The 24315-nt window shown below is 42.1% G+C and overlaps 1 protein-coding gene across 4 annotated transcripts in view; it reads right to left on the reverse strand.

Moving 5' to 3' along the window:
- Nucleotides 1-16095: 16095 nt before the first annotated feature.
- Klhl24 (kelch like family member 24) overlaps nt 16096-24315 on the reverse strand; it is a 31067-nt gene continuing 22847 nt past the window's right edge. For all 4 annotated transcript variants that reach the window (XM_050131987.1, XM_050131990.1, XM_050131988.1 and 1 more), the window contains 2 exons: nt 22728-22916; nt 16096-18734 (listed from right to left, as the gene is read on the reverse strand). In XM_050131987.1, the coding sequence (XP_049987944.1) occupies nt 18534-18734; nt 22728-22916 (390 nt within the window). In that variant the 3' untranslated portion in view covers nt 16096-18533. The remainder of the gene's footprint in view (nt 18735-22727; nt 22917-24315) is intronic.

A 24315-nucleotide genomic window follows, 5' to 3' on the forward strand; every position in this document is an offset into this window, starting at 1 on the left:
TGCTTCCGCAATCCCAAGACAAGCCAATCAAGTGTTTAAGGTTATATGCTGACTAGTGGCATATGACTCTAAGCCTAGCACTGGGAGGAATAGGGCAGGCTGACTGTGAGGATCCTGAGTTCAAAGCCAGGCTGAGCTGCATATCCAGACCCCTCTCTCTTCCCTAGAGCCAGGCATGGTGACTCACAACGGTAACCTCGGCACTAGGGAGGCTGAGAGAAAAAGGAGAATTGCCAAGAGTTTGTGGCCTGTTTGTCATACTCAGGGAACTCTAGGCCAGCCAGGGCTACAGAGTATCGGCCTGCCCCACCTCAAACCCCTCCCTCAAAATTCATGACTACGAATTTATAAGCCTACACAAACTCACCACCAACAACAAATAGCAACTTTTGTCTCTTGTACTGCTGCAAAGGAAACCCAGGCCCTTGACAGCGCTTCAGCTTCACTGAGCTCCACCTCCAGTTTTTCCCTCGCCACACAGACCAAAGGATATGAAAACACATTCTTGTTTTTCTGCAAGGGAAAAGTTCAACTGGCCTGATCCTCCAACAGGCAGTAGCATACAGACTGACAAGAGGAGTGGATTAAAAAAGGCTGGAGTCATACTTCAGCATTGTGACTGCCTAGCACACAAAAGGCCCTGGGTTTCATTTCCAAGCACTCAAAACAAGGTCTTCACGACAGAACAGGAATGTTGAAGAGATGGCTCAGTGGTTTAGGGCATTATTGATTGCTCTTTCACAGAACTCATCCACGTCTGAATCCCAGGACCCACGATGGCTCACAACAGTCTGTAACTCCAGTTCCAGAGGCTCTGACACCCTCTTTGGGCCTCTGTAGATGCCTCATGATTGTGGTGTACGATACATGCAGGCAAAACACTCATACACTTAAAATTAAAATTCTTAAACTCTTGAAAAAATGTTAAAATATGCCAGTAGCCAAAAAGGGCTAGGGATAAGCCTCAGAGGAAGTGTGTGTACAGACACATGTGGGTAAGTGGCACACACAGGGAGGTCAGAGAACAACTTAAGCGAGTGGGCTATTTATTTCTTTCTAGCATGTGGGTCATGCGGATGGAACTAAGACCACCTTGCCAGTCCAAAAGAATCAATTCCTACTCTTGGTACTTAAAAAGTCCTCTTGGTTTCCAGAGAGGAAATTCAATTTTGTTTCTTCTCTATCCTTTGATTAAACTTTTAATTCTGAGTTTTATGTTGTCGCATGTAACTGTTTTCTCAACATCTTGACCTTGTAACAAATAAGTACTTAGCATTTATTTCATTCAAAATAGAGCTCAAGATTCCCCATCTCAATGTACAACACAGTTATCTACCTATTAAGTTGCTCGTACCTATTAAGTCGCTCAAAACAGGAATTAAAGAAGCAATGCAAGGTATGTTGGGAAAAGCCTATAATCTCAACTCTCAGGAGGTGGGGACAGAAGGATTCGGAGTTCAAAGCCAACCTTGGCTACATATTGAGTTTGAAGCCTGCCTAAGCTAAATGAGATCCCATTTCAAAACAAAACCAAAATACCCAAAACAAACACATCCACTCTAAAAAGAAACAAATCAAAAAGCATCCCTCAACGTGTGGTGCCTCCAAGTCCAGGCTCTCAGCAGCTGAAAAGACAAAGTTCAAAGCCAACATGGGCTACACGAACACCACCCCGCTTTACCAATCCATTTCCAAGTCTTGTTAATTCAATCTCCAAAATATCTTCTTGTGTTTTTACTGTCCATTTCCATGGACTTAGACCAGGCTCCCGTGGGCGGCTGCATCCTTCACTCCCCAGTTAGCACTGTTGACTTCTTCAATGTAGTGGCTGGATTACACTACAACCTTCCAAAACCTTTACACAAGCGACGCACAAAAAGTAAAAGTGCATGCCTTTAATCCCACCACTTGGGAGGCAGAGGCAAGAGAATCTCTGAGCTCAAGGCCAGCCTGGTTGACACAGAGTTTCCGAGAAAACCAGGGCTACACAGTGAAACCTTGTCTCAAAGAAAAAGTCTAACATTTAAGACATCCACCCCCTCACGTGTTCTGTTTCGGTCTTTTGCAAAAGTCTACACAAACAAATATATACCCCCACAGTAATTATTTGTGAACATTAAAACTTTTTTCCCTGTCTTCATTTTTAATAGAGATTAATACTTGCTACTTTTTAAGAGCAACGATACTGCTGGATGTATGTAATTTTATGTTATAGTTTACATGAATGAGAAAATGGCATTTTAAAAGTGGGTTGTTTCAGTAATTAACAAGTGCGCCTAAATGACAACACTAACAATATCAAAACGAGTAAGATGTGAGTGAGCTGCAGGCAGGACATAGTATTTTCTGTTTAACATAAATACACTCATAAAGGAGACGAGCTCTAAGCCTTATTGTCCTCTGCAATCTGGCTACAGCCCACCGAGCCGTCTTTCTGGTCAAGTCCTCACTTTCCTAGCTTCCTCCGGGACCCAGCACTGTCGCAAGCCCTCGGGCAGACTCCTTGCAACCTTCCCCAGCCCCGGCAGATTTCTTTGGGCAAATCCAAACTTGCCGAGGCCACCTCGTCTCAGGACCACCCGCAGGTCACCGCGCAGGCTCAGCTGCCGCGCCTGCAAGGAGCCCCGTCTGAGGCTGCGCGGCGGGAAGGACCCTCCCCACGCCGGACCTCGCACCCCGCGGACCAGGGCGCCCACCGGTCCGCGCCGCTGAGTTGTCCGCGCGACCGCGGTGGGGGAGGGGTGCACGTGCCCGCGCCAGACAATGCCCCGCACGCAACGCGCGGACACTCACCCTTCCTGTGCGTCCGGCTGCAGCGCGACCCCGCCGGGACCCGGAACCCACACGCGGAGGGAAGGAGCGAGGGGGCCGAGCTCGTGGAACCGCCGCGCGAGGCCCGGGACCCGCCCGCGCGGAAGCTCACGACACACAAGCCCGCCCGCCGTGCAGCTCCGCCCCCGCACGTCAGCTCGGGGGCGGTGCGGCGCGGGCGCGCGCGGCGGGGGCGGGGCCGGGACCGGTGCGGCCCGGGTAGCGGGAGCAGCCCCTGAACTCTGACCCCGGGCTTCGGGCTACGTCGCTCCGTGAGAAGGTTCGACCCCTCGTAAGCTCGTCGTCCGTCGTCCTCTGTCTTTACACGAAACGTTAGAGAGAATACTGGTTCACTCGTAGTCATGGCAATAGTAACTATGGTGACTACTGCTGAGCGTGCCATCTTGCGTCAACTCTGCTAAATGATAGGGGTGTACATAGCAGCAGTAACCTGGCATGGTGCAGTAATACTAGGAGTCTGGGGGCTGAGGCAGGAGCATCACAAGCAACATCGTGAATTCAAAGTAAAAACTGCTTAGAGCAATGCTGCGGGTCTAACCTCCAGCAGCAGAAAACATTTTAAAAAAACAAACAACAAAACAAAACCAAAAAGGAAGGAAGGAAAGACAGGAGGAAGGAATTAATCATCACAAATCCATTTTACTAGATGCAAAAACTGACTGGGATGCAGTGATTTCCCTTCCCCTGGCCCCAGATGTTGGGTAGGCTGAAATCTACAAGGAAAGAAAACCAATGAGGAAGGAAGTTTGGAAATGTTAAAAACAGTGACAATCCATCAAGCCTGGGCTTTCCTTTTAAAATCACTTGAGACCAGCCATCTTCTATACCACCCACCCAAGTCTTTGACTGTAGCCTCCAGGCTGTCTCAGTGTTAGGTGTATTTCTTAAGACAAGCCTCTCCTGCCGACACAAATAATTCCAATCAGACCAAATTAGACCGAATTAAAAATGCCCATGTTTAATAAATGCCGCGCCACCACCGTGAGCATGGCGAGGAAAAGAGAGAGGGGAGACCACGTGAAATCGAGAGACTGCATGGTCCCTTTCTGGGCAGCAGCCTAAATAGCCTGTGGGAGTGGTCACCACTTGGAGACAGAGGCAGGTAGATCTCTTGAGTTCAAGGCCAGCCTGCTCTACTGAAGTGTAAGCCCGTGACTCTGTTGGAAAGGGATCCTGGCACTCGAGAGCCAAGGAGTGTTACAGCTCAGGTGGAGAAGTGTTCTGGCAGTCGGGGGACAAGGAACCCTTACTAACACATTCCGTAACAGTTGTGGCTCTATTGCACCAGCAGGAACATCTTTCCTGGCACAGTCTGTACTGTGATTCTCAAGGTTTGCAGAAGAGCACACTATGGAAACCTGTCAGCTGGGAGGAGACATTCAACTCAGTTAAACCTTGATTTCTCTGTCTCTAGCATCCACAGTGTACAGTGTATTCAGCAATAGTGTCTGGTCACCTGGTTCTGTCTAGTGGGAAACCAAAAAGAATGCAAGAGACTGTATTATTTTGGGTGTTTCTGTATGTCCCTAACAACATATAGGGAGATAGCTCATTTCTTGAATTTGCTTCTAGAAGCAGCAGCATCCAGCCACATCTCCCTTCTAGCTGCTTTTGTAAACACGCACACTTGCACATGCACACTTCTTCTCTTTTTAAATTGACTTAGAAAGTAGTAATCTCTTCATATATGTTGGTTAGTCCCTATGTCTGCCCCCTCAGCTCCCCAGTCCCTCCACCCCAATCCCTACTTAATCCCCTCCACTCCCAGCCGATGAACGGTGGCTCACAGCTTTAATCTCAGCACTCAGGAGGCAGAAGCAGGTTATGTGTTGAGGTCCTTAATCCATTTGGAGTTGATTTTTTGCAGACTGAAAAACAAGATCTAGTTTCATTTTGTACATGTGGATACCCATTCATTGAAGATGCTGTTTTCTCCAGTATGTGTTTTTGCCTTTTGGTAAAGAACCAGGTAGCTGTAGTTGCATAGCCATTTATATGGATCTTCTAGGCTATTTCATTAACCTAAGTATTTTTATACCAGTACCATACTATTTTTATTACTATAGCTCTACCATATTATTTTAAATCAGCTATGATGATGCCTTCATTTTGCCCAGTATTCCTTTGAGATCTCTAAACATACTTAAAATTGTTTTTTTTTTTAATTCTTTGTCTGAAATTTCATCTAATTCAATCTCACTGGTGCCTGTTAGTAAGGGATAGGTAATTTTGGAGGAGATAGTCTGTCTTAGCTTTTCGTGTTACTATTTTTTTTGTTTGTTTTTACATTGGAATTTGCCCAACTGTCTGCTGGTTAAGACAACACCTGAGTTGAATATTTATTTCAAATTTTGGTATTTCTTGTTTTTCATGGATCTTGTTTCTGCTGTCATGGTCTTTCCTCCACTGTGTGTGTCCCAGTCCTCTTACTTTATAGTAGTGGAGTCTGTGTGGGTGTGAGAGTTTAGGGCCACAGAGGTGTAGGTATTCAGTAGTGCTGGGGGTCTGGAATACAGGGGTATGGAGGTGCGGGTGGTCAGGAGTGCTGGTGGTTTGGAGTGGAGGAGTGGTGTTAGGAACAACAGTTCCATGTATCCTTTGATTTCAGGTGTGAGCATACTGGGGAATTCCATGAGCTATCATTTAAGGAGCTAGAGGAGTTCAGAGCCAGGTGCACATTTCCAGATAATAGACCTAGTCAGGCAGCATTGCAGATGCAGGATTGAGGAGTATTGGTGGCAACAGAGAACGGTGGTGCTGAGCTCCTCTGGCTTCATCAATGAGGTGAACTCAGGGGCAGAAGTTCTGCCCTAGGTGGAAAGTCCAGAGACCTCGCTCCACTTTGCCTGGGCAGGTTTGTATGAGGGTGAAAAAGGCACACAGCAAGGTGGAATGCTCAGACCTCTAACCTGGCTGGGTCAGGACCTTGTTGGCAGGAAAAGAAAGCTGGAGGGTTTGGAAACCTCCTACATATCCAGGCTGGGTATTTGTGAAGCAGGAAAATGTGTGTGTGTGTGTGTGTGTGTGTGTGTGTGTGTGTGTGTGTGTGAAAGGAGAGAATTTGTTGACTTTAAAAAGGCACTCCTTACACATACAGCATCTTAAGAGATGCCAGAGAGCTGGCTCAGGGGTGAAGAGCACTTGCTGCTCTTGCAGAGGATCTTAGTTCACTTACAGCACCACAGAGTTGCCCATAACCATCCACAATCCCAGTTTCAGAGGATTTAACATACTCACCTAGTGTCTATGAGCACAGGCACACATGTGGCATAGAGACATACTTGCAGGTCAAAAGGCTCGTGTATATATACATACATAAATACATAAATAAATAAAACCTATCTAAAGGCAGTGACAAACTAGGGTGAAACTGGGGACGAAAAAGAACCTGGAGCCAGGAACAGAAGCAGAAGTCATGGAGGAAAACTGATTACTTGGCTTCCTCCTCCATGGCTTGCATGGTCTGCTTTCCTATACAACCCAGGACCACCAGCCCAGGAGTCACACCAACATTTGTGGGACAGGCCCATCCGCACCAATCAAGAAAATGCCCTATAGACTTACCTACAAGCAATCTGATAGAAGCATGTTCTCAGTTGGGATTCTCTCTTCCCACATATGTCTCCAAGTTGACAAAAGCCAACCAGTATACCTTTTTATTGCTATGAAAAACACCATACCATGTTCAAACCAACTTGGAGAGGGAAGAGTTTGTCCTACAGGTTCCAGTCCATCATCATGGAAGCCAAGGCAGGAAGGAACTTAACCTGGAGGCAGGAACTGAAGCGGAAACCAGGGAAGAATGCTGCTTACTTGCTGGCTCCTTGTGGCTTGCACGGCTTGCTTTCTTTTACATTCCAGGACACCTGCCCAGGGCTCCCTCCCACATCAATCATGAATCAAGAAAATGTCTCATACTTGCCCGAAGGCCAGTTTGATGGAAGCATTTTCTCAATTGAGGGTCCCTCTTCCCAGATGACCCTGGATTATGTCAAGTTGACCAAAACCCAACAAGCTCACATACTTTTCCTTTTGTTTTCCATTAAGAGCTCACCCTCCATTGCAACCCTAAATTCTCAATCACTGGGCTCTCTTATTGCCATGGAGATAATTACCACAGGAAATATTTTCTCTCCCTCCCTTCCTCCCTCTCTCTCTGTAATACACACATGGCACAAATGGTTTTTAATTTTTTTTTACCATCATACAAAAATGACTTTCTTTTGGAAAAATCTAATTTATGGCAAGCTTTACTTTCAGGGCTAAATCCATAGAACAATACGTTCTATTTCACTCTTAATGATTGGTGTGCAGAGCAGGAACATTCTTATTCTTTGCAGGAGGAGTTCCTTCTCACACTGTCAGGTATCAGGACTCTGCCTTTTGAGATGATTTAAGCCACCAAGTCAAGAGGAACGTGTTCTAGTCCTTTTTCTTTCATTGCCTTTATACTATGCCGTCAACTGATCCCACCGTACTCAGTTTGCTTAGTTCTCAGCGACTGTTTGGTGTTTTCTCCAGTTTCTATGAACATCTGGTCCATCACTGCTTTCATGGGCACATCTTCATTCTTCTTGCTCACCACCATCACTTGGGCCAGGGCTGTCCCTTCCCAGAGACAATGACCCCTGTGCTGATGACTGCCACCACCACCCTCTTTGGGGACTTAGACTCTCAGTAGCTCCTTAGATATATTTTGCCTACACGTATGTCTGCACAATACCTGTATACCTGCTGCCTTCAGAAGTCTGAAGAGGGCATCAGATCCCTTGAAACTGGAGTTAAAAGCAGTTGTTCGCTACCAGGAGGGTGTTGAGAATTGAATCTGGGCACCCTGCAAAAGCAGCCAGTGCTCGTAACTACTGAGCCATCTCTCCAGCCTCTAACCTGCTTTTATAGCACTGTTTATAGGTGTTAGACACCTCTAAAAAACGAAGTGTTCTAGATCCATATATACCAGACTGGGGGCATATCTCAATTAATAGATTGCTTTCCTAACAGGCACAAGATCCAGGGTTCAATGCCTAGCACACTGCAGAGAACTGAGTATGGTAGCTGATGCTAGAATCACAGCACATGGGAGTTGGGGGCAGAAAGCATTCAAAGTCATCTTTGGTTACATAAAACCCTGTCTCAAAAAAGATAAAGATCAAATGCCTTCTTCTATAAATTTCTGTTGTTTGGTTATTTTAACAGATGTGTGTGTGTGCGTGTGCACACGCATGTGCATGTGTGTGTACAACTGTAGGAATCTGTTCTTTCCTTCTACCATGCAGGGCCTAGGGATTTAATTCATATTGTAAATCTTGGTAGTTTTACTCACTGTACTGTCTAATCAGCCTCATCTTTTCCCTTTTAAAACTATTTTATTTTATATTTTATAGGCATGGGAGTTTTTTTGCCTGAATGTCTGTACACTACTGGTGTGCCTGGAGGCCAAAAGAGGGCACTGGGTCGCCTGGAACTGGAGTTACAGATGGCTTAAGCTGCCATGTAAGTGCTGGGAATTGAACCCAGGTCCTCTGGAAAAGCTGCCAGTGTGCTTACGAGCTGAGCCATCTCTAGCCCCAGTCTCATTTTGTCTGTCTACCTCCTTACTCTCTTTCCATCATCCTTACCAGTCCAGGTCTTTATCATCTCCAATGTGGGAGAGTTTCTAAGTGGGGGCCTAAGGGCAAAGTTCCTTATTGAAATGCAATTGAAAACAACTCTCATAAAAGGAACTTATCAAAAGATAACAGGTCTCTGGACTTGATGAAAGAGCCAAATATCAGTTACACAGTTAAGACGGTCACCCCTGGCTGAGGGGAAGACAGGAAATTCAGTGAACTTTATAGGCAAAGAGAAAGAGTTGGGGAGCTGGTCAGTTCTTATTACCGTGCACGAACTAGAGTCAACTGAGGAACTGGCCTGTGGGCATGTCTGTGGGGCATGATCTGGACTGCAGATAGATGCGGGGGGATCAGTACACTGTGGGAAGTGCCATCCTTGGGTAGGGGCTTCTAGAAGGGTATCGAGCTGAGCAAGCCGGTAAACAGCATTCCTTTGTGGATCCGCTTCAGTTACTGCCTTCTGGTTCCTGCCCTGACTTTGCTCAATGACTGACTATAGCCTATAAGCTGAAATAAACCCTTTTCTCCCCAAGTTGCTTCTGGTTAGTGTTTTATCACAGTAATAGGGAAGCAAGACAGTTGGGAATGGGTGTTAACCTTGCCTATCTAAAAGAAAAAAAAAAGCTGAACAGGGAGAAGGAACAAGCAAAGGGCAGAGACGGGGCTTCTTACCCTACACGGACATATAAATCCTTTATAAAACTACAGATGTCATCATCTCAAAAGATGATCTTAAGATCTCTCTTCTAATCTCCCAAAAGACTTCGACTTAGACAGAAGCAAACTGCCTTGTACCAGTTAACAGCAGAGAAGCAGAAGAGGGTATATTCCATTTCCTCTTCATTTCACTGAGAAAATAGGTGATTCAAAAAAAAAAAAAGATTTCATTTTTACGTGTATGGATGTTTTGCCTTGCACACCTCTACCAACACATTCCTGGTGGCCCTGGAGACCAGAAGAGGGCACTGTATCCCACTGCATTGTAGTTACTGGTAGTTGTGAACTGCCACGTGGGTGCTGAGAATCTAATTTGGGTCTTCTGCAAGAGTAGTCAGTGCTCTTAACCTTTGAGCCATCTCTCTAAGCTCAATTAAAAATTTTGTGAGAAGGCCTCCTCGAATTGGGGAGAAACAGAAAGAGGCAAAAATGCCCAGGGCCAAAAAGACAGCCTCTTCAGGGCCAAACTGGCGTGCATGCTCCCCCAACCCCAGCGTGTGAGACTCTTCTCTCACACACTGCACAAAAACCAACTCCAAATGGATTCAGGACCTGAACATAAAACCTGAAACTTTGAAACCATTAAAGAAAAAAAAAAATAGGAAATGAGCTTCAAGACAAAGGCACAGAAGGGAACTTTCCAGATAGGACCCCAGTCATGCAGAAAATAAAACCCAAATCAACAAATGGAACCCAATGAAATGACTGAGCTTCAGTACTGTGTCTGATGAGACCGCTGACAAGATGGGACAAAATATTTGCCAGATTACATCTATGCCAATAATACACAAAGACAAAAAACCCTAAATAATAGAATCTGGTTCAAAAATGGGCTAAGGAATTCAGCAGTGACCAAAACAAGACATACAAATGAGAATAAATACTGAAAACACCCTTCCGCCTGCTTACTCACCAGAAAGCGCACACTCAGACTCCTTCGCCGTCCCATGTAATTCCCATGAGAATGAATATTAGAAGGATCAGATGACAAATGCAGGTGAGGATGGAGGAAGGGAACTTTCACTCCTCACTGATGGGAATGGAAATTGGTACAGACAGTAAGGGAATGAATGTGGAATTTTCTTTAAAAACTAAAATACAAAAATCACACTAGATGTCCTAATCAAGATTCCCTGGAAGAGAAGTAGAAAAAGCAAATATTTCTCACATTCCCTGAACCTTCAGAACCAGAACAGGCCACAGTGGAGTTCAAGAGTCTGAGGGAATTCTCACCACACTTCTGTCCTCACAAGCCAGAACCCCACCCGACACTGGAGCTGCAGACCATCGCTCCCACACACCTCTTCCCTACACAGCACCAAATGGAGCCTGCTAAAAGCAGAAGGATCTGAGAACTTTACCTTTTGACTCTGAGCCACTGTGCTGGCAATCCACTCCATACAACACTGTTCATTTATTCTCCACTAGTTAATCTCCACCCTGTGCCCATTATCTCATGAGAGTTTGCTTTTCATCACTGCTGTTATGTGTCTTTTGATCTAGTCTAAAATCATTCTTTATTATGCTGCTAACCTGGATCTCATTTACTTCTTCCTACTTTTCTCTTCTCATCCTTATCTCCTTCCCACCACAACCCGTTTTTTTTGAGAAAGAGCCTCAGTAAGTAGCCCTGACCTGGAACTCACTATGTAAATAAGGCTGGCCTGAAACTCAGAGGTCTCCATGCCTACCAAGTGCTGCGATGAAAGGTATGTGCCATGGTGTTCAGCCAAGTGTTTTTAATGTAAAGTCACACAATAACCCCAGCACAACAGCAGGGGGTGACTTCAATACTATACTCTCACCAATTAATATGCCTTCCCAACAAAATCCAGAAATAAACTAATTGAAAGCACATATCTAACAGGCTTGACTAGACAACATTCCACCCAAACACTGCAGACCTTTATTTATGGTTTGGAAATAGCTATGTAGACCAGCCTGGCCTTGAAGTCACAGAGATCTGCCTGGCTCTGCCTCCCAAGTGCTGGGACTACCATGCCTGGCACCACCAGCTTTTGACCAGAATTAAAGCACCACACGTGTATTCCCTCCATCAAGGCGTTCCTCAGACCCAACCAGGTAGCAGCCATTACTCCTGAATAGTCATGCTACTATTACATCAGGCGCATCTTGCTCGGCAGGTCAGTATCACAGTATCTGGGGTCCAATGCTGTGTTCGATTTTTTAAAAAAATATTTATTATGTATATAGTATTCTGTTTGTGTGTATGCCTGCAGGCCAGAAGAGGGCACCCAGCCTCCATTACAGATGTTTGTGAACCATCACGTGGTTGCTGGGAATTGAACTCAGGACCTTTGGAAGAGCAGGCAATGCTCTTAACTTCTGAGCCATCTCTCCAGCCCCATGTGTTCGATTTTTGATGTCTCCTTCCAACTCTAATTTTTGTAAAGAGCTGCAATGAACATGGATGTGCGAGTATTTGTGGCAGGGTAGAGTCCTTTGGGTATATGTTTAGGAGTGGTATAGCTGGGTCATGCCATAGGTCTAGTTTTATTTATTTTTCTGCCCGGAACACATAGAAATCTGCCTGCCTCTGCCTCTGGGTGTTGGGATTAAAGCTGCACCTCCACACTCAGCTCTTGTTGGATACTGGATAGGTAATTTATTAATTAGCTGGGTAGCTTATACAGAGTCAGTCTGATTCTGCTCACAGCTTTAATAAAGGTTGAAGACAACCAATTAGTCCTTGTGTGTGTGTCTCTGTCTTGATTTCAGCTCAGACAGCATCATGATGGGGACTGCATGAGGGCTGAGGGTCACAGAAAGTCAGAGATGGAGCTGAGAGGGTTAAACATCATTTTTTCTTGTGAGAACTGACCTATTCAATCCCTTACAAGGCAGGAATACATAATTATCTGGCTTCATTAAAAAAAGATTCAAAACTTTAATTTTAACAACTGCCTTTGTTACAACTTAAAGAATCTGGGAAAGCTTCTTTTACCACATCCGAACAGTTAACAAACATGTACAGAAGAGCAAACTAACTTAGCAACATTAAAAAGCAGAAGCTATCTTTCCCATTTATCCAACTTCTAAGAGACAGTGTTGTCCTGAGACACTTGGTATCAAGTTATTAAGGCTGCTTTAACCCAAATTTCTGAAGCTGTCCTCCACTTAGGAGGAGCAAGTGTTCTCGACTCACTCCCTGGCTGGATTCCCAGTTCTGCACGAGATGTTTTTGTCAGTGGCCCTTGGTTTCCCCACACGAACTACCATTTTCTCCTTTCTTCCCCTATAAAAGGTGAATCTAAGCTTTCAAACAGAACATGATTTGGGGACAACCGCTGATATTCAAAACTCACTAACCTGTATATTACACACATATTCATAGGTAAGCTGTATTAACATCTTTATTAAACCCGAGCTCTGTTTCATCTGAACAGTTCCTCCTCAATACCGCTACACTGGACACCATGCTCAACACACATCAACTTTAGTATTGCTGGCCACCATTTCCCTTCTTCAAATCACCATTTCAGTTTCTTGTTTATATCATGACTTATTTTATGGCGATTCTGGTAAATATAAAAATCTGATTTTACCCTTGTCCCTTTTTACACAATCACTTGGGTGTATTAAAACAAAACTAAAACTCATCAGATTTTTGGTAAAACAAAATTTAATGCAACCATATAGTCAAGTAATATTTAAAAGACATTAGATACAACTTTTTAAAACTTTCAACTATGGAAGAAGTGCCATTAAACAAACACATAAGCATTACTGTACTACGACTGAACTGAGAACAAGGACAAAGAAAACATTCTTTTTTCATTGTGAAGATTCAAAGTGAGAGCAATGGGTGTGTAGCAGTTACAGTAAGGCACATTACAGTTGTTCAGTTCTGAGCCTTACCTCAGCTAGCTCTAGAAACTTACACACTTCAGGAGGGTGATAAGGAAGAGGAAGTGCTTCCTCAAGAAAGTCAAAAGAAAAAGCCTAGAGCAGAACTAATTACTAATGTAAGGATATAACAGATATAACTACCCAGCTTTTTCACTATTAGATATTTCAACTGACCTTTACGAGAGCCTAATGAGGGTTTATCCGAGAATTTTAAAAGCACCTAGGTACCAAGAGTTAATGTAAACCAAGCAACAACCTCAGTTAACGTTCTCTTTCTGCCAAGCAACTATAGAGTTGAAATTCACAAAGAATTTCCGGTCAGCTGGGTATGATGGCCCAAGCCTATAATCCTAGCACACATGGACAGAGGCAGGACTGCCACTGCTCAAGGCCAGCCTGGCCACATCCTGAGTTCCAGGTTAGCCAGGGTGACATTAAATCAACCAACCCACAAACAAGAACAGCCAGGTATGGTGGTGCACGCTATCATCCAAGCATTTGGGAGATACAGAAAGAACAACTGGAGTTCAAGATCATCTACAGCAAGAGTTCTAGGCCAGTCTGAGCTATAGATGACCCTGACTCAAAAGATAAAACCAACCCAGTTTCCAAAACAAAAATAAAAAATAAAAGCCGGGCCAGAAAAAAAAGTGTATAAACCACACAGGAGGCAAATCTGCAGTTTTTGCATGCTGAGTTTTATCTGACTGAAATGGCACTGGGGAGGCTTAAGGCACAAAAATGAAAACAAAACCTCTTTGGAACCATATATAAAGTTATGACTTCACTATTCAAAAACTTAGGATCACCTTTAGCCCTATGTAAGTTTAATATCTTATTAATATTATTAATTATACACATGTAAAAAGTTTCATATACAACATCTTAATGATATTTTCATTTATTTTGATGTGTATGTTTTGCCTGTACTATGAGTGTTTGCACATGTATGTGCATCGTATGTGTGCCTGGTGCCTGCGTAGGTATTGCAATGCCAGGAACTGAGTTACAGGCACGTGAGCCACCATGTAAAGTACTTGGACCCCTACCCCAGATTGTTTCCAAGAGGAGAAGTACCAGTGCTCCTAACTGCTGAACCATCTCTCCAACCTGCTCACAAATAAACACTTTAAAACATTTACAATGTTTTGAAAACAACTCTGGTATCCTTAGTTTACACTCTTGGGAGTGGTGTCTGATACCTGGCATTAAGTGTGGCTATAAGTATATTTAGTGACTCAAATCTACTGCCTCACACGTCAGCCAGACAGCTTCATTCGGTTATGTAGTATTGTGAGTTGCTTGCTTACCCAACACAATAAATGGGTGAAGTGATATAATTCTAATGCTTTCTACAGAATGTTAAACAATTCCATTATTACTTTGACGTGAGATTTTACGTGGCTAAATCTGGCCATGGCTGTCCTTGAACTCTCCTGATCCTCGAGCCCCACCTCCTTAGGGCTGGAATTATAGGCACTGACACTGTACTCAGCTGTGCAAAACTAAGTCTAGCAAGGCCAAGTCCTGTTAACTAGTAGTGTCTTGGACTGACTGTGAAACAAGGCAGTCCACAGGAAACCTCTAGACATCATCCTATCACTTGGTACCACATAAAGTCTGGAGAACGTAGCCTTTTCACATATTTATCCCAAGATGTTAAAGGAACACAGAAGACAACTCCCTCTCTTCATAGATGGGCTCTCAAAAGTGGTTGTTAAAATCTACTGTCAGGTCAGGAAAAAGCAGCACACACCTGGTTTGGACATGGACAAAAGCAGAAAACAACCTTTGTCTTTCCTGAGTTTCTGGATGGGAGTCTGACAGTAGATACATAAACAATTCATACTAACCAGGAGAATCTATCAATTCACGAAGCATTGTCATCCTAAGTAGAATGTATGTTCAACCATGGTCATGTGTGAAGCTTCTCGAAGAACTTCAGTCTAGAGTCAGCAACTCTATTTAAGAGACAGCACCTCAAACAGGCAGCAGTGACAGCTCACATCCTCCCTGAGCATTTACGTATTTTTAAACCTGATTCAAATGAAGTAAACGCCTGGGTCCCAATCATCCATGACAACAGCTATGGAACCCAGTTCCTCGGTTAGTCAAGTCAGTGGGGACAGCATAGTGGAAGAGGCGGAACTCAGACCACCTTGTCACACACATGGTTAGAGTTAGAAAAGGATTCAAGTTCATGAAAAAATGTATACAAAAACCAAGTGTAGCTCAGTGGTGGTGGTGGTACATGCCTTTAATCCCAGCATGTGGGAGAGAGAGGTTCGAGGCCAGCCTGGTTTACAGAGGAGTTCCAGGATAGTCAGGACTGTTAGACAGAGAAACCTTGTCTTAAAGAAGCAACAAGTAACTGTAATTTTCTGTTGATTCACAAAACATACCTTCAAGTTCTCTCCAGCTGAGATGATCACAATGGGCTCTTGTGACCTGAGAAGTCTGCTTTCTGACTGTAACCCTGCTGTTACACAGGTATACAGATCCCCATGGCCAGATCTGGACTTTCAGATGAAAGGATTATTCTAGATAACAGGTGCTGGCTTCCATTTGTGCCTATAGCACCCAAAAAACAAAGAATCGCTGCCAAAAGCTTGAGGCCAGCACAGGCAACAGAGATCCTCTCTCAAAAACAGAGTCCTCCAGAAGCGTTCAAATTTAGTCTTCTGCACTGAATAAAATATGATCAACTAATTTTTTAATCTTATTATCGATTTCTGATAATGAAATTTCAGAAATCATTGGGTGTTTGTGATGTATGCACACATCCATTCTGTCTACATATAAACACATACATGTAACCTAGAGGTGCACATAACCATCACCTACCAAAAGAAAAACTGCCAGTTATGGGAGGACAGAAAGAATATGAGTCTGTCACCAAGTTGGTTGACATGTCCCTTTTAATATACTAATTATACCCTAAAATTATGTTTCTTAAACCAGGATTTACCACTACTGCTTTTTATCAAGAATTAGTAAAGAAAGATAATTAAAGGAAATTAAAATATAAGAAAAGTAATTTAAAAAAGTTAAAATATCAGTTGAGCAGCTTTAAAAATTTAATTTTCTAGGATTCGAGGTACTTTTGGGTGACTTTTAACATAACTTGCAACTACTCAATTTAACATGGTTTTTAAATTACATAAAGAAAAATTCATTTGTTTAAACAAATTCTGATTTCTCAGGATTTTTTCCAATTCACTACAACAAACACAAGGACTATGAAAGATAAACATTACAAATTACAAGTAGATAATACTTTTACAATAGACAAAAATACTAAAATACAAATTTACTTTGAGAAAGTTTTTTATATGGTGTATTTATGAATGGACACAATCTTACAAATATACATGAGGATAACAATTATCATTTGTAGAATCTTAAGCATTTACAAAACACTTTTGTTCACACACTTTACTGTTAAGAATTTCTGAATTAAACAGTTTCTATTATCTCACAAAAGTATAATGCAGGTATTTACTATAAACAGTACAAATATCTCAATTGTACGTCAACAGTCTCTCAACTGACAGATAATTGTTTTCAGAACTGCTTGTATAGTTATCAGTTAAATCATTTAAAATTTATGACTTGGAAAAGTATAAGTGTACTTTCTAGCATTTTTCTCAGAATTTAGATTCCAATTAAGCACTGACTCCTAAGAAATGTTTGTATTATGCTAAGATGAGGAATAAAGTTTGTCAATGGTAGGCGCTTGATGATTACCTTAATTTTAACAGAACTCTAATGACACTATTATAGTCACTGACAGGGAGTATATTGTGGTGGGAGAGACAATAGTGACTGGGACATTCAACACAGCAAGCCACCTGGGAGAGCCACAACATTGTAAGTAGTTATCTGTCCACACAGAAGTTACAGTAATTAGTTATGATAGCTCCTGTTGTACTCACTCACATTTTTAAGAAAAAAAACTTTTGTATCTCCCTTTGAAAACAGGTAACCTTTATAAAATGGAGGTAAAAAAACCTAGAGGAAAAACTTTTTAATAGAAATTTGAAAACGTTGATCAATATTTTATACAATGGCTCTCAAATAAGAGCTCTCGCTCAGAAGACCGGAACTGCTGTTGGCCAGTGTGGCTGGGCGCTAACTTACAAACAAGTGGCCCCACTGAAGAGTGGCCTCTGCTCTAGGCTATTAAGGAATTGGTGTAGAGATTCCTAGGACTGGTAGATGCTCAGAAGTCAAGGAAGAGATACTCGACAAAGCATCAAACTAGGAAGGTCAACTCTGCTGGGCTCGTAGGGAGCAAACCTATCTTTTTTAAAGATTCATTTCTTTAATGTACATACGCGTGTCTGTGTGAATTTATGTGCACCATATGCCTGTAGGTGCCCAGGGAGGCCAGAGGGTGCTGGGTTCCCTGGAACTAGAATTACAGGTCTTTGTGAACCATCTGATATGGATACTAGGAACCAAACCAGGGTTCTCTGCAAGAGCAGTAAATGTTCTTAAACACTGAGCCATCTCTTCAGTCCCAATTTGGTTTGATGCACTGTCCAGATCCTGGAGACAGGTGTGCCCACATCCTGGCTCTGGAAAAGGAATTCAACTCCTCTGCTAGCTTTAAGGGAGGACTTCAGTGAAGAACTCACAGATGATTCATTAAATACCCTGAGAACCAAACTGGATCACATTTTTTTTTTCCTCTGATAGCTATTTTAATTTTTTCCTTAGGGACTAAGGTATAGTTTAAATCTCCTTTTATGTCTCCTACATAAGCTCAAAAAAGTATTTAGTAAGAGAGACTAGTCTATAAAGTCATTAAATTTGATGTTTTATGGTAGCTGAATTGTCACTACATTTTTACAGCTTAAAAAAAACCCACCTTCAATGAAATTAACCAGTATGGATAAGTCAGTGACAGATGTATTTAAAACTCACTTCTCCCCTCACAATGAATGCTAAACATTCTGAACATCAGGCAATTCAACCCAATGAAGCTTCAGTCATACAATTTTTCTCTACATAACAGACAAAAAAAGAAATAAACATTTCTAAAAGATGGTTCACAAATCCCTAAGAAGTTTACAGCTGGATGTCATTCCCTACCCCACACAAGTTTCTCACAGATGCAAAAATATATTCATAGGCCAAATTATCATTATGACTTTTTTTTTTTTGAAGACAGGCCTTATTGTGTAGCCCTTGGTGACCTAGAACTTGTTATGTAGATCAGGCTGGGCTCAAACTCGAAGAAATCCACCTGCCTTTGTCTTCTGGGTGCTGGAATTAAAGGTGTGCACTACTATGCCTGGCTTTAACTGCCATCATCTTAACAGCCCTCTCCCCCAGTTACAGGAAAGAACTTATTACAGCTTGAAATATTGTTATTTTTGGAAAACGGCATCAGGGCTATTTCTTTACTTCTTTTTCCATACAGCACAAAGGAGATGTGTTCTTACTTTAATAGTTCCCTCTTGGACTGCGTGGCTTCTTGTGTGAGGTACCCCAGGTCTAGAGCTTAAAGCATTTCTCATTGTATCTATGAATAGTCACACAGCCATGGTAGGACACTGGTCTGGGCATTGCAGCGACCCCTGTGATGATACTTGTTGCAGGATCGTAACAGAGAATAGTGTCTGTGGCTTCTCCGTTTTCCCGTCTTCCACCCAGGATATAGATCTTTCCATTGCATACAGACATACCACAGTTTTCCTGTTTAACCAAATACACAAAACAAAACAAAAAACCAATTAACTACTGGAGATAATGGATTTGACAATAAACAGAAAAACAATACGTTTTAACACAGTACAAAAAAAGAAGATATAATATCATCTCATCTACCTTTGGCCCAACGCCTGTTATTCATGAGTATTTGCATGAAGTGAGTAACAAAGGCCAAGACAAAAAGAGCATGGTAGACTAAAAAGGCTTTGACTAGCTCACTGCAGTGAAGGGCAGCTATTGTAATTATCACATGATCAATGAACAGGGACACTAAGTCCCGTGAGAGGGCCTTAAGTTGAAAAAAATGAAAACTAGTTTGTGTGTTTCTTTGGTTGTTTTTTTGAGACAGGGTTTCTCTGTGTAGTCCTGGCTGTCCTGGAACTTATTCTGCAGACCAGGATGTCCTCAAGCTCTTAGAAATCCACCTGTCTCTGCCTCCTAAGTGCTGGGACTAAAGGCATGCACCACCACCACCAAGAGAAAAAAAGGTTTTAATCAAAGTAAAACAAAACAACAACAACAAAAAAATCCTGTTATCAGAGGTCTTCGTGGGGACACAAATGCCACCAATAGTTTATTCTTTAGTTTATTCTACATAAAGAGATCCTTGGCCAAACTGTATTTGTGTGTAAATAAATACTAGGCAAAAAGAGCTATTCTTACAAAGGTGAGTCTTAAAAAAAACAAAAATAAAGAATCTTACTAGTCTGTAGCCCAGGCTGACCTTGAATTGATAACAATTCTCCTGTCTCAGTACCCGAAAGGAGTTCTGAGATTACAAACCTGCTTTCAGATTTTCCCTTATATAACAATTCTAAACGTTACTAACATTTTAAATATTTGATATACTGAAGGAAAAGAAATATTCATCACTGACTTAAAATGTTCCTCCCTTACTTAAAAAAAATTACATTTTGTGTGCAGCAGTGTATGAGCAAATGTGAGATGTTGGAGGAGACCCAAGGGTGCTCTTATCTCCTATCATGCGGGGGTCTATTGGTCAGGCCATTTACTTCATCTGTTCACTAATTCAGTAAAATATACTATCAACATGAACATATGCAAGATATATAGGAAATGAACTTCTAATTCAACAGTATCCTAAAGAAGGCTGAATTCCAAGGGGCAGAGGCAGGAGGATCTCTGTGAGTCTGAGGTTAGTCTGGTCTATGAAAGGAGTTTCAGAACAGCCAGGGCTGTTACACAGAGAAACCGTCTCAAAAAACCAAAAGAGAAATAAACATTTAAAAAACCAGGGCACGGGCTAGAGATGGCTCAGGGCTTAAAGGGGTACTTGCTGTTCTTCTAGGACCCACATTCAGGTCTCAGCACTCACACTGGGCAGGTCAACTGCCTGTTCCTAAGTCTGGTTCCAGGAGATCTGATAACCTTCTCTGGTTGCCAAGGGCACCTGCATTCATATAGCATACATTCACACAGACCCATAAATAAAAAAAAATCTAAAAAGAAACATATAAAAACTAATCCAGGGAAGTATAAAGAGATGGCTTAGTGGTTAAGAATACTTGCTGCTGTTCTAGAGGACCAAGTTCATTTCCCAATGGTCATTCCAGGGGACACAACATTCTTTTCTCTTATCTGGGAACACTCATACACGTGGCATGCACAGACAATATACACACACAATATACACACACACAAGCACGCATGCTCGCACACTCTCATACCAAATTATAACAAGGATTTGGTAGATGGCTCGCTAGTTAAAGGTGTTTCCTGCCAATCCCAGCAACTTGTGTTCTATTCCAGTATACACATAGTGGGATGCTACATGTTGCCTTCCGACCTTTACATGTGCTGTGACACACATACAAACACCCAAACAAATAAATAAATGTTTAAAAAACCCCTCAAAACCTAAATTGACAAGGGATTCTGGCACTGTAGTACACATCTGGAATCCCAGCTTTTTGGAGGGGAAGGCAGAACAAGCGAAGTTCAAGGCTAGTTCCAACTGCCTGAGAACCAGTCAAAAAAACCAAAACTGACCAAGCAACAAAATAAAATAAAGCAAAGACTTTAGGCATATGCAACTGCTATACTCAGTGTGAATACTACAAAAGGAGCGGGGAAAAGGTCAGTTCTGACCAAGGTAACCTGCGTTTGTTGTTGAAAGATGAGTGGAATTACAAGTATAGAAGGTAAACAAAGCATCATAGGCTGAGGGATCAACACAAGCCAATAAAATAATGTGATTTGTACTGAAAATAAAAATAACAATGCAATTGGAATAAAGTTACAGAAAAATTAAATTAAAATAAAAAACACGTTTAGAGAAGCTACTAGACAGGACAGGCCTCTGAGGACAGCTCCAGTGTGTGAGCTTCACTTTTAGAGACGGAAAAAACCTAGGGCGGTATCTGAAATGTCTGGACACAGACAGCAGCAGAATAGCAGACTCTCTTGTACATCTGCAACATGGACAATGCCACACAGCTGTTGGGAACAGGAGCTGGGACAAGGTAAGTCCTGAGCAGCAAATGAAGTAATTCAGGAGTAAACTAGAGTTAAAGTCAGGGGAAAGAGGCTAAGCAACATTAATACTTAAAGATGGAGTGGAAAAAGAAGAGAGACTGAAAACAGGAGATGTGACTGGTTGGTGACTTTAAGAAATGTGGGGCTGGAGATGGCTCAGTGGTTAAGAGCACAGGCTGCTCTTCCAGAGGTCCTAAATTCAATCCCAGCAACCACATGGTGGCTCACAACCATCTGTAACGAGATCTGGCGCCCTCTTTTGGAACAGAGGCATACATGGAGTCAGAAGGTTGTATACATAATAAAAATAAATAAATAAATCTTAAAAAAAAAAAAAAAAGAAATGTGTCTTTGGCTGGGTGGTGGTGGCACCTGCACTCTGGAGACAGAGGCAGGTGGATCCCTCTGAGTTCAAGGCCAGCCTGGCCTATAGAGCAAATCACAGGATAGGCTCCAAAGCTACAAAGAGGAAATCCTGTCTTCAAAAACCAAAAAAAAAAAAAAAGTGTATGGGGCGCACCTTTAATCTCAGCATTCAGGAGGGAAAAGAAAGCAGATCTGTGAGTTTCAAGCCAGCAAGGACTACATAGTGAGATCCTTTCTCACAAAAAGGAAGAAAGAAAAATAGAAAGACAAAATCCTGCCAACTAATCAAAGAAAGAAAGGAAGAAGAAAGAAAGATAGATGGAAAGAAACAATACACTTTGGGAGAGCAGACTGGTTCAGGGGTTAAGAGCACTTGCGTCATTTGCAGAGGGCTGGAGTTTGGTTCCCAGCACCCACACATCACGGGGCTCACTACCACCTGTAGTTGAAACTGCAGAAGTGCTCCCCCCTCTGGTCTCTCTGGGCACCCACATCCCTATGCACACACTAACATGTGAGGAGAGACAGATTTCCAGTATCAGAAGCAGCATTTTGGTAATAAAAGGAAAGTGAGCAGAACCAAGAGCCCGGAAGCTGGGGGCCTTTCTGGGAACACGGAGATCAAGGGAGCTGCAGCGTCAGGTGGAATGAACGTGCGGATGAACAGGGCCTGAGCACTATCATTTATTTCCTGTACAACAAAACTATAAGCCTCTAAACAAAGGGCCCTGAGTCTTCTCTCTCCTCTTCTGAAACATGGAAGAGAAATGGCAGAAGAATGGGACAAGATTATGAAAAATGAAGGCTGAGGGTTTTTTCTGTCAAAAAAAAAAAAATGGTACTTCATGTTGGGTTGATAAAAAGAAGTTAACCTGCTGAAGTTAACCCTTGGGGCAGAACATGCAGTTCAGTGTAGTGTTTACCTAGGGCTCATGAGGCCCTGGACCCAAATCCCCAGCACCACAAAAAACAAACAAACAAAACATTTAAAAAATTAAAAAAACAATTCCTTAGGAGAGAGTTTAAAAAATTATGAAATATTTGAAAAGTGACATTCAAGTAAATAATCATGTCACTTATTTCCTCTTCATTTCTGTTTGGACTTTGTGCTATTACCTGTCGACTGAATGTGTTTTGTACATGCATCCAGTAGTCTTCAACTGGGTCGTAACAATATACCGCCTTGGTCAGTCCACCAGCAACATAGATCAGGTTGTTCAGAGAGACAGCTGTTATGCACCTCTTAGCAATTGGGATAGCTGCACGAAGTAGCCAAGAATTGGTTTCTGGGTCATAAGACTGAACCTAATAATACAGAAAAATATAAAGTAAGATATCTAAACAAATATGTAAATTTGCTTTAAAAATGTTAATATATATCAACATGGTTAAAAATCAAATGCCATTAATTCAAAGAATTAAATGAAGTTAGTCTTATTTATAAAATTTATGAATTACCATGCAGTGGTGGCACATGCCTTTAATCCCAGCACTCGGGAGGCAGACACAGGCAGATCTCTGTGAGTTCGAGGCCAGCCTGGTCTACAGAGTGAGTTTCAGAACTGGACCCATAGCTATTAGTAAACCCTGTCTTGAAAATAAAAAATAAAAAAAAATTAAATTAGGGAAATTCTTGCTTATTGGTGAAAGATAAAACTCCTTTGTTTAAAAACAAAAACAAACAAATGACCAAAAACGCCTAAGTTATTACTATCAAGAAAAAGATAGTAACAAAATACACACAGATTATTTCCAAGAAGAATGGCCTCCAGGTTTACTAATGTATACTAAAAGTAAGTCTTAAGTTTTTCTGAAATTGCTTTATGCATCATGTTTCAATCTGAATAGAATTTCGTTATGCTTTTAGGGAATCCTTACTTCAAAAGAACATCAATTTAATTGTTTTTATTTTTGTTTTGTTTGGTTTGGTTTTTTGAGACAAGGTTTCCCTGTGAAACAATCCTGGCTGTCCTTGAACTCACTGTGTAGACCAGGCGGACCTCAAACTCACAAAAATCCACCTGCCTCTGCCTCCTAAGTGCTGGGATTAAAGGCATGCGCACGACTGCCCAACCAGTTTATTGTATTTTTAGTTAGCATAAACTCTCAATAAACTTTAAATAGGTAACTTTATCTATTATTGCCACAGTACCCAGGTGGAGGTCAGAGGACAACCCGCAGAGCAGGTGCTCTCGTTCAGCTGTAGGATCTGGGGATCGAAATCAGATCAGCAGGTTTGGTGGTTAACATCTTTACCACCTGATGATATATTAACACTGAAGAAAATAAATGAATTAATTGATAAAATTTCATTATCACCACTAAACCAACTAGCCATTGGGTATCCTTCCTCAGAATAAACACGGCATTTCCTGAAACGCCAGGATGGCACATGTTCTTCTGTCCGAGTCAGATAAACTGCAGCTACTTTGGACCATCCCCTACTTACACTATAGAGGCAATCTTTCCTCTTCCTTTATTCTAAAAACCAAACTAAACCAAACCAAACCAAAACCAAACCAAATATACCCTCCAAAGGTCTAATGACACGACCTAGCTGGGAAGCAGCACCATTAGTGCCTTGACCTTTGCTCTTCATTTTCTGTGTTGCATGTTAAGTTTTAAATCCTGTAGATGATAGAAAAGTTTTTCACTCTGAGATGGGCCTCATTTCACAAAGGTTTAATCACATTTGTTACACATA

Source organism: Alexandromys fortis, unplaced genomic scaffold (assembly GCF_014885135.2).
Source record: "Alexandromys fortis isolate MF-2015 unplaced genomic scaffold, M_Fortis_MF-2015_v1.1 scaffold_380, whole genome shotgun sequence".
Lineage (NCBI taxonomy): Eukaryota > Metazoa > Chordata > Mammalia > Rodentia > Cricetidae > Alexandromys > Alexandromys fortis.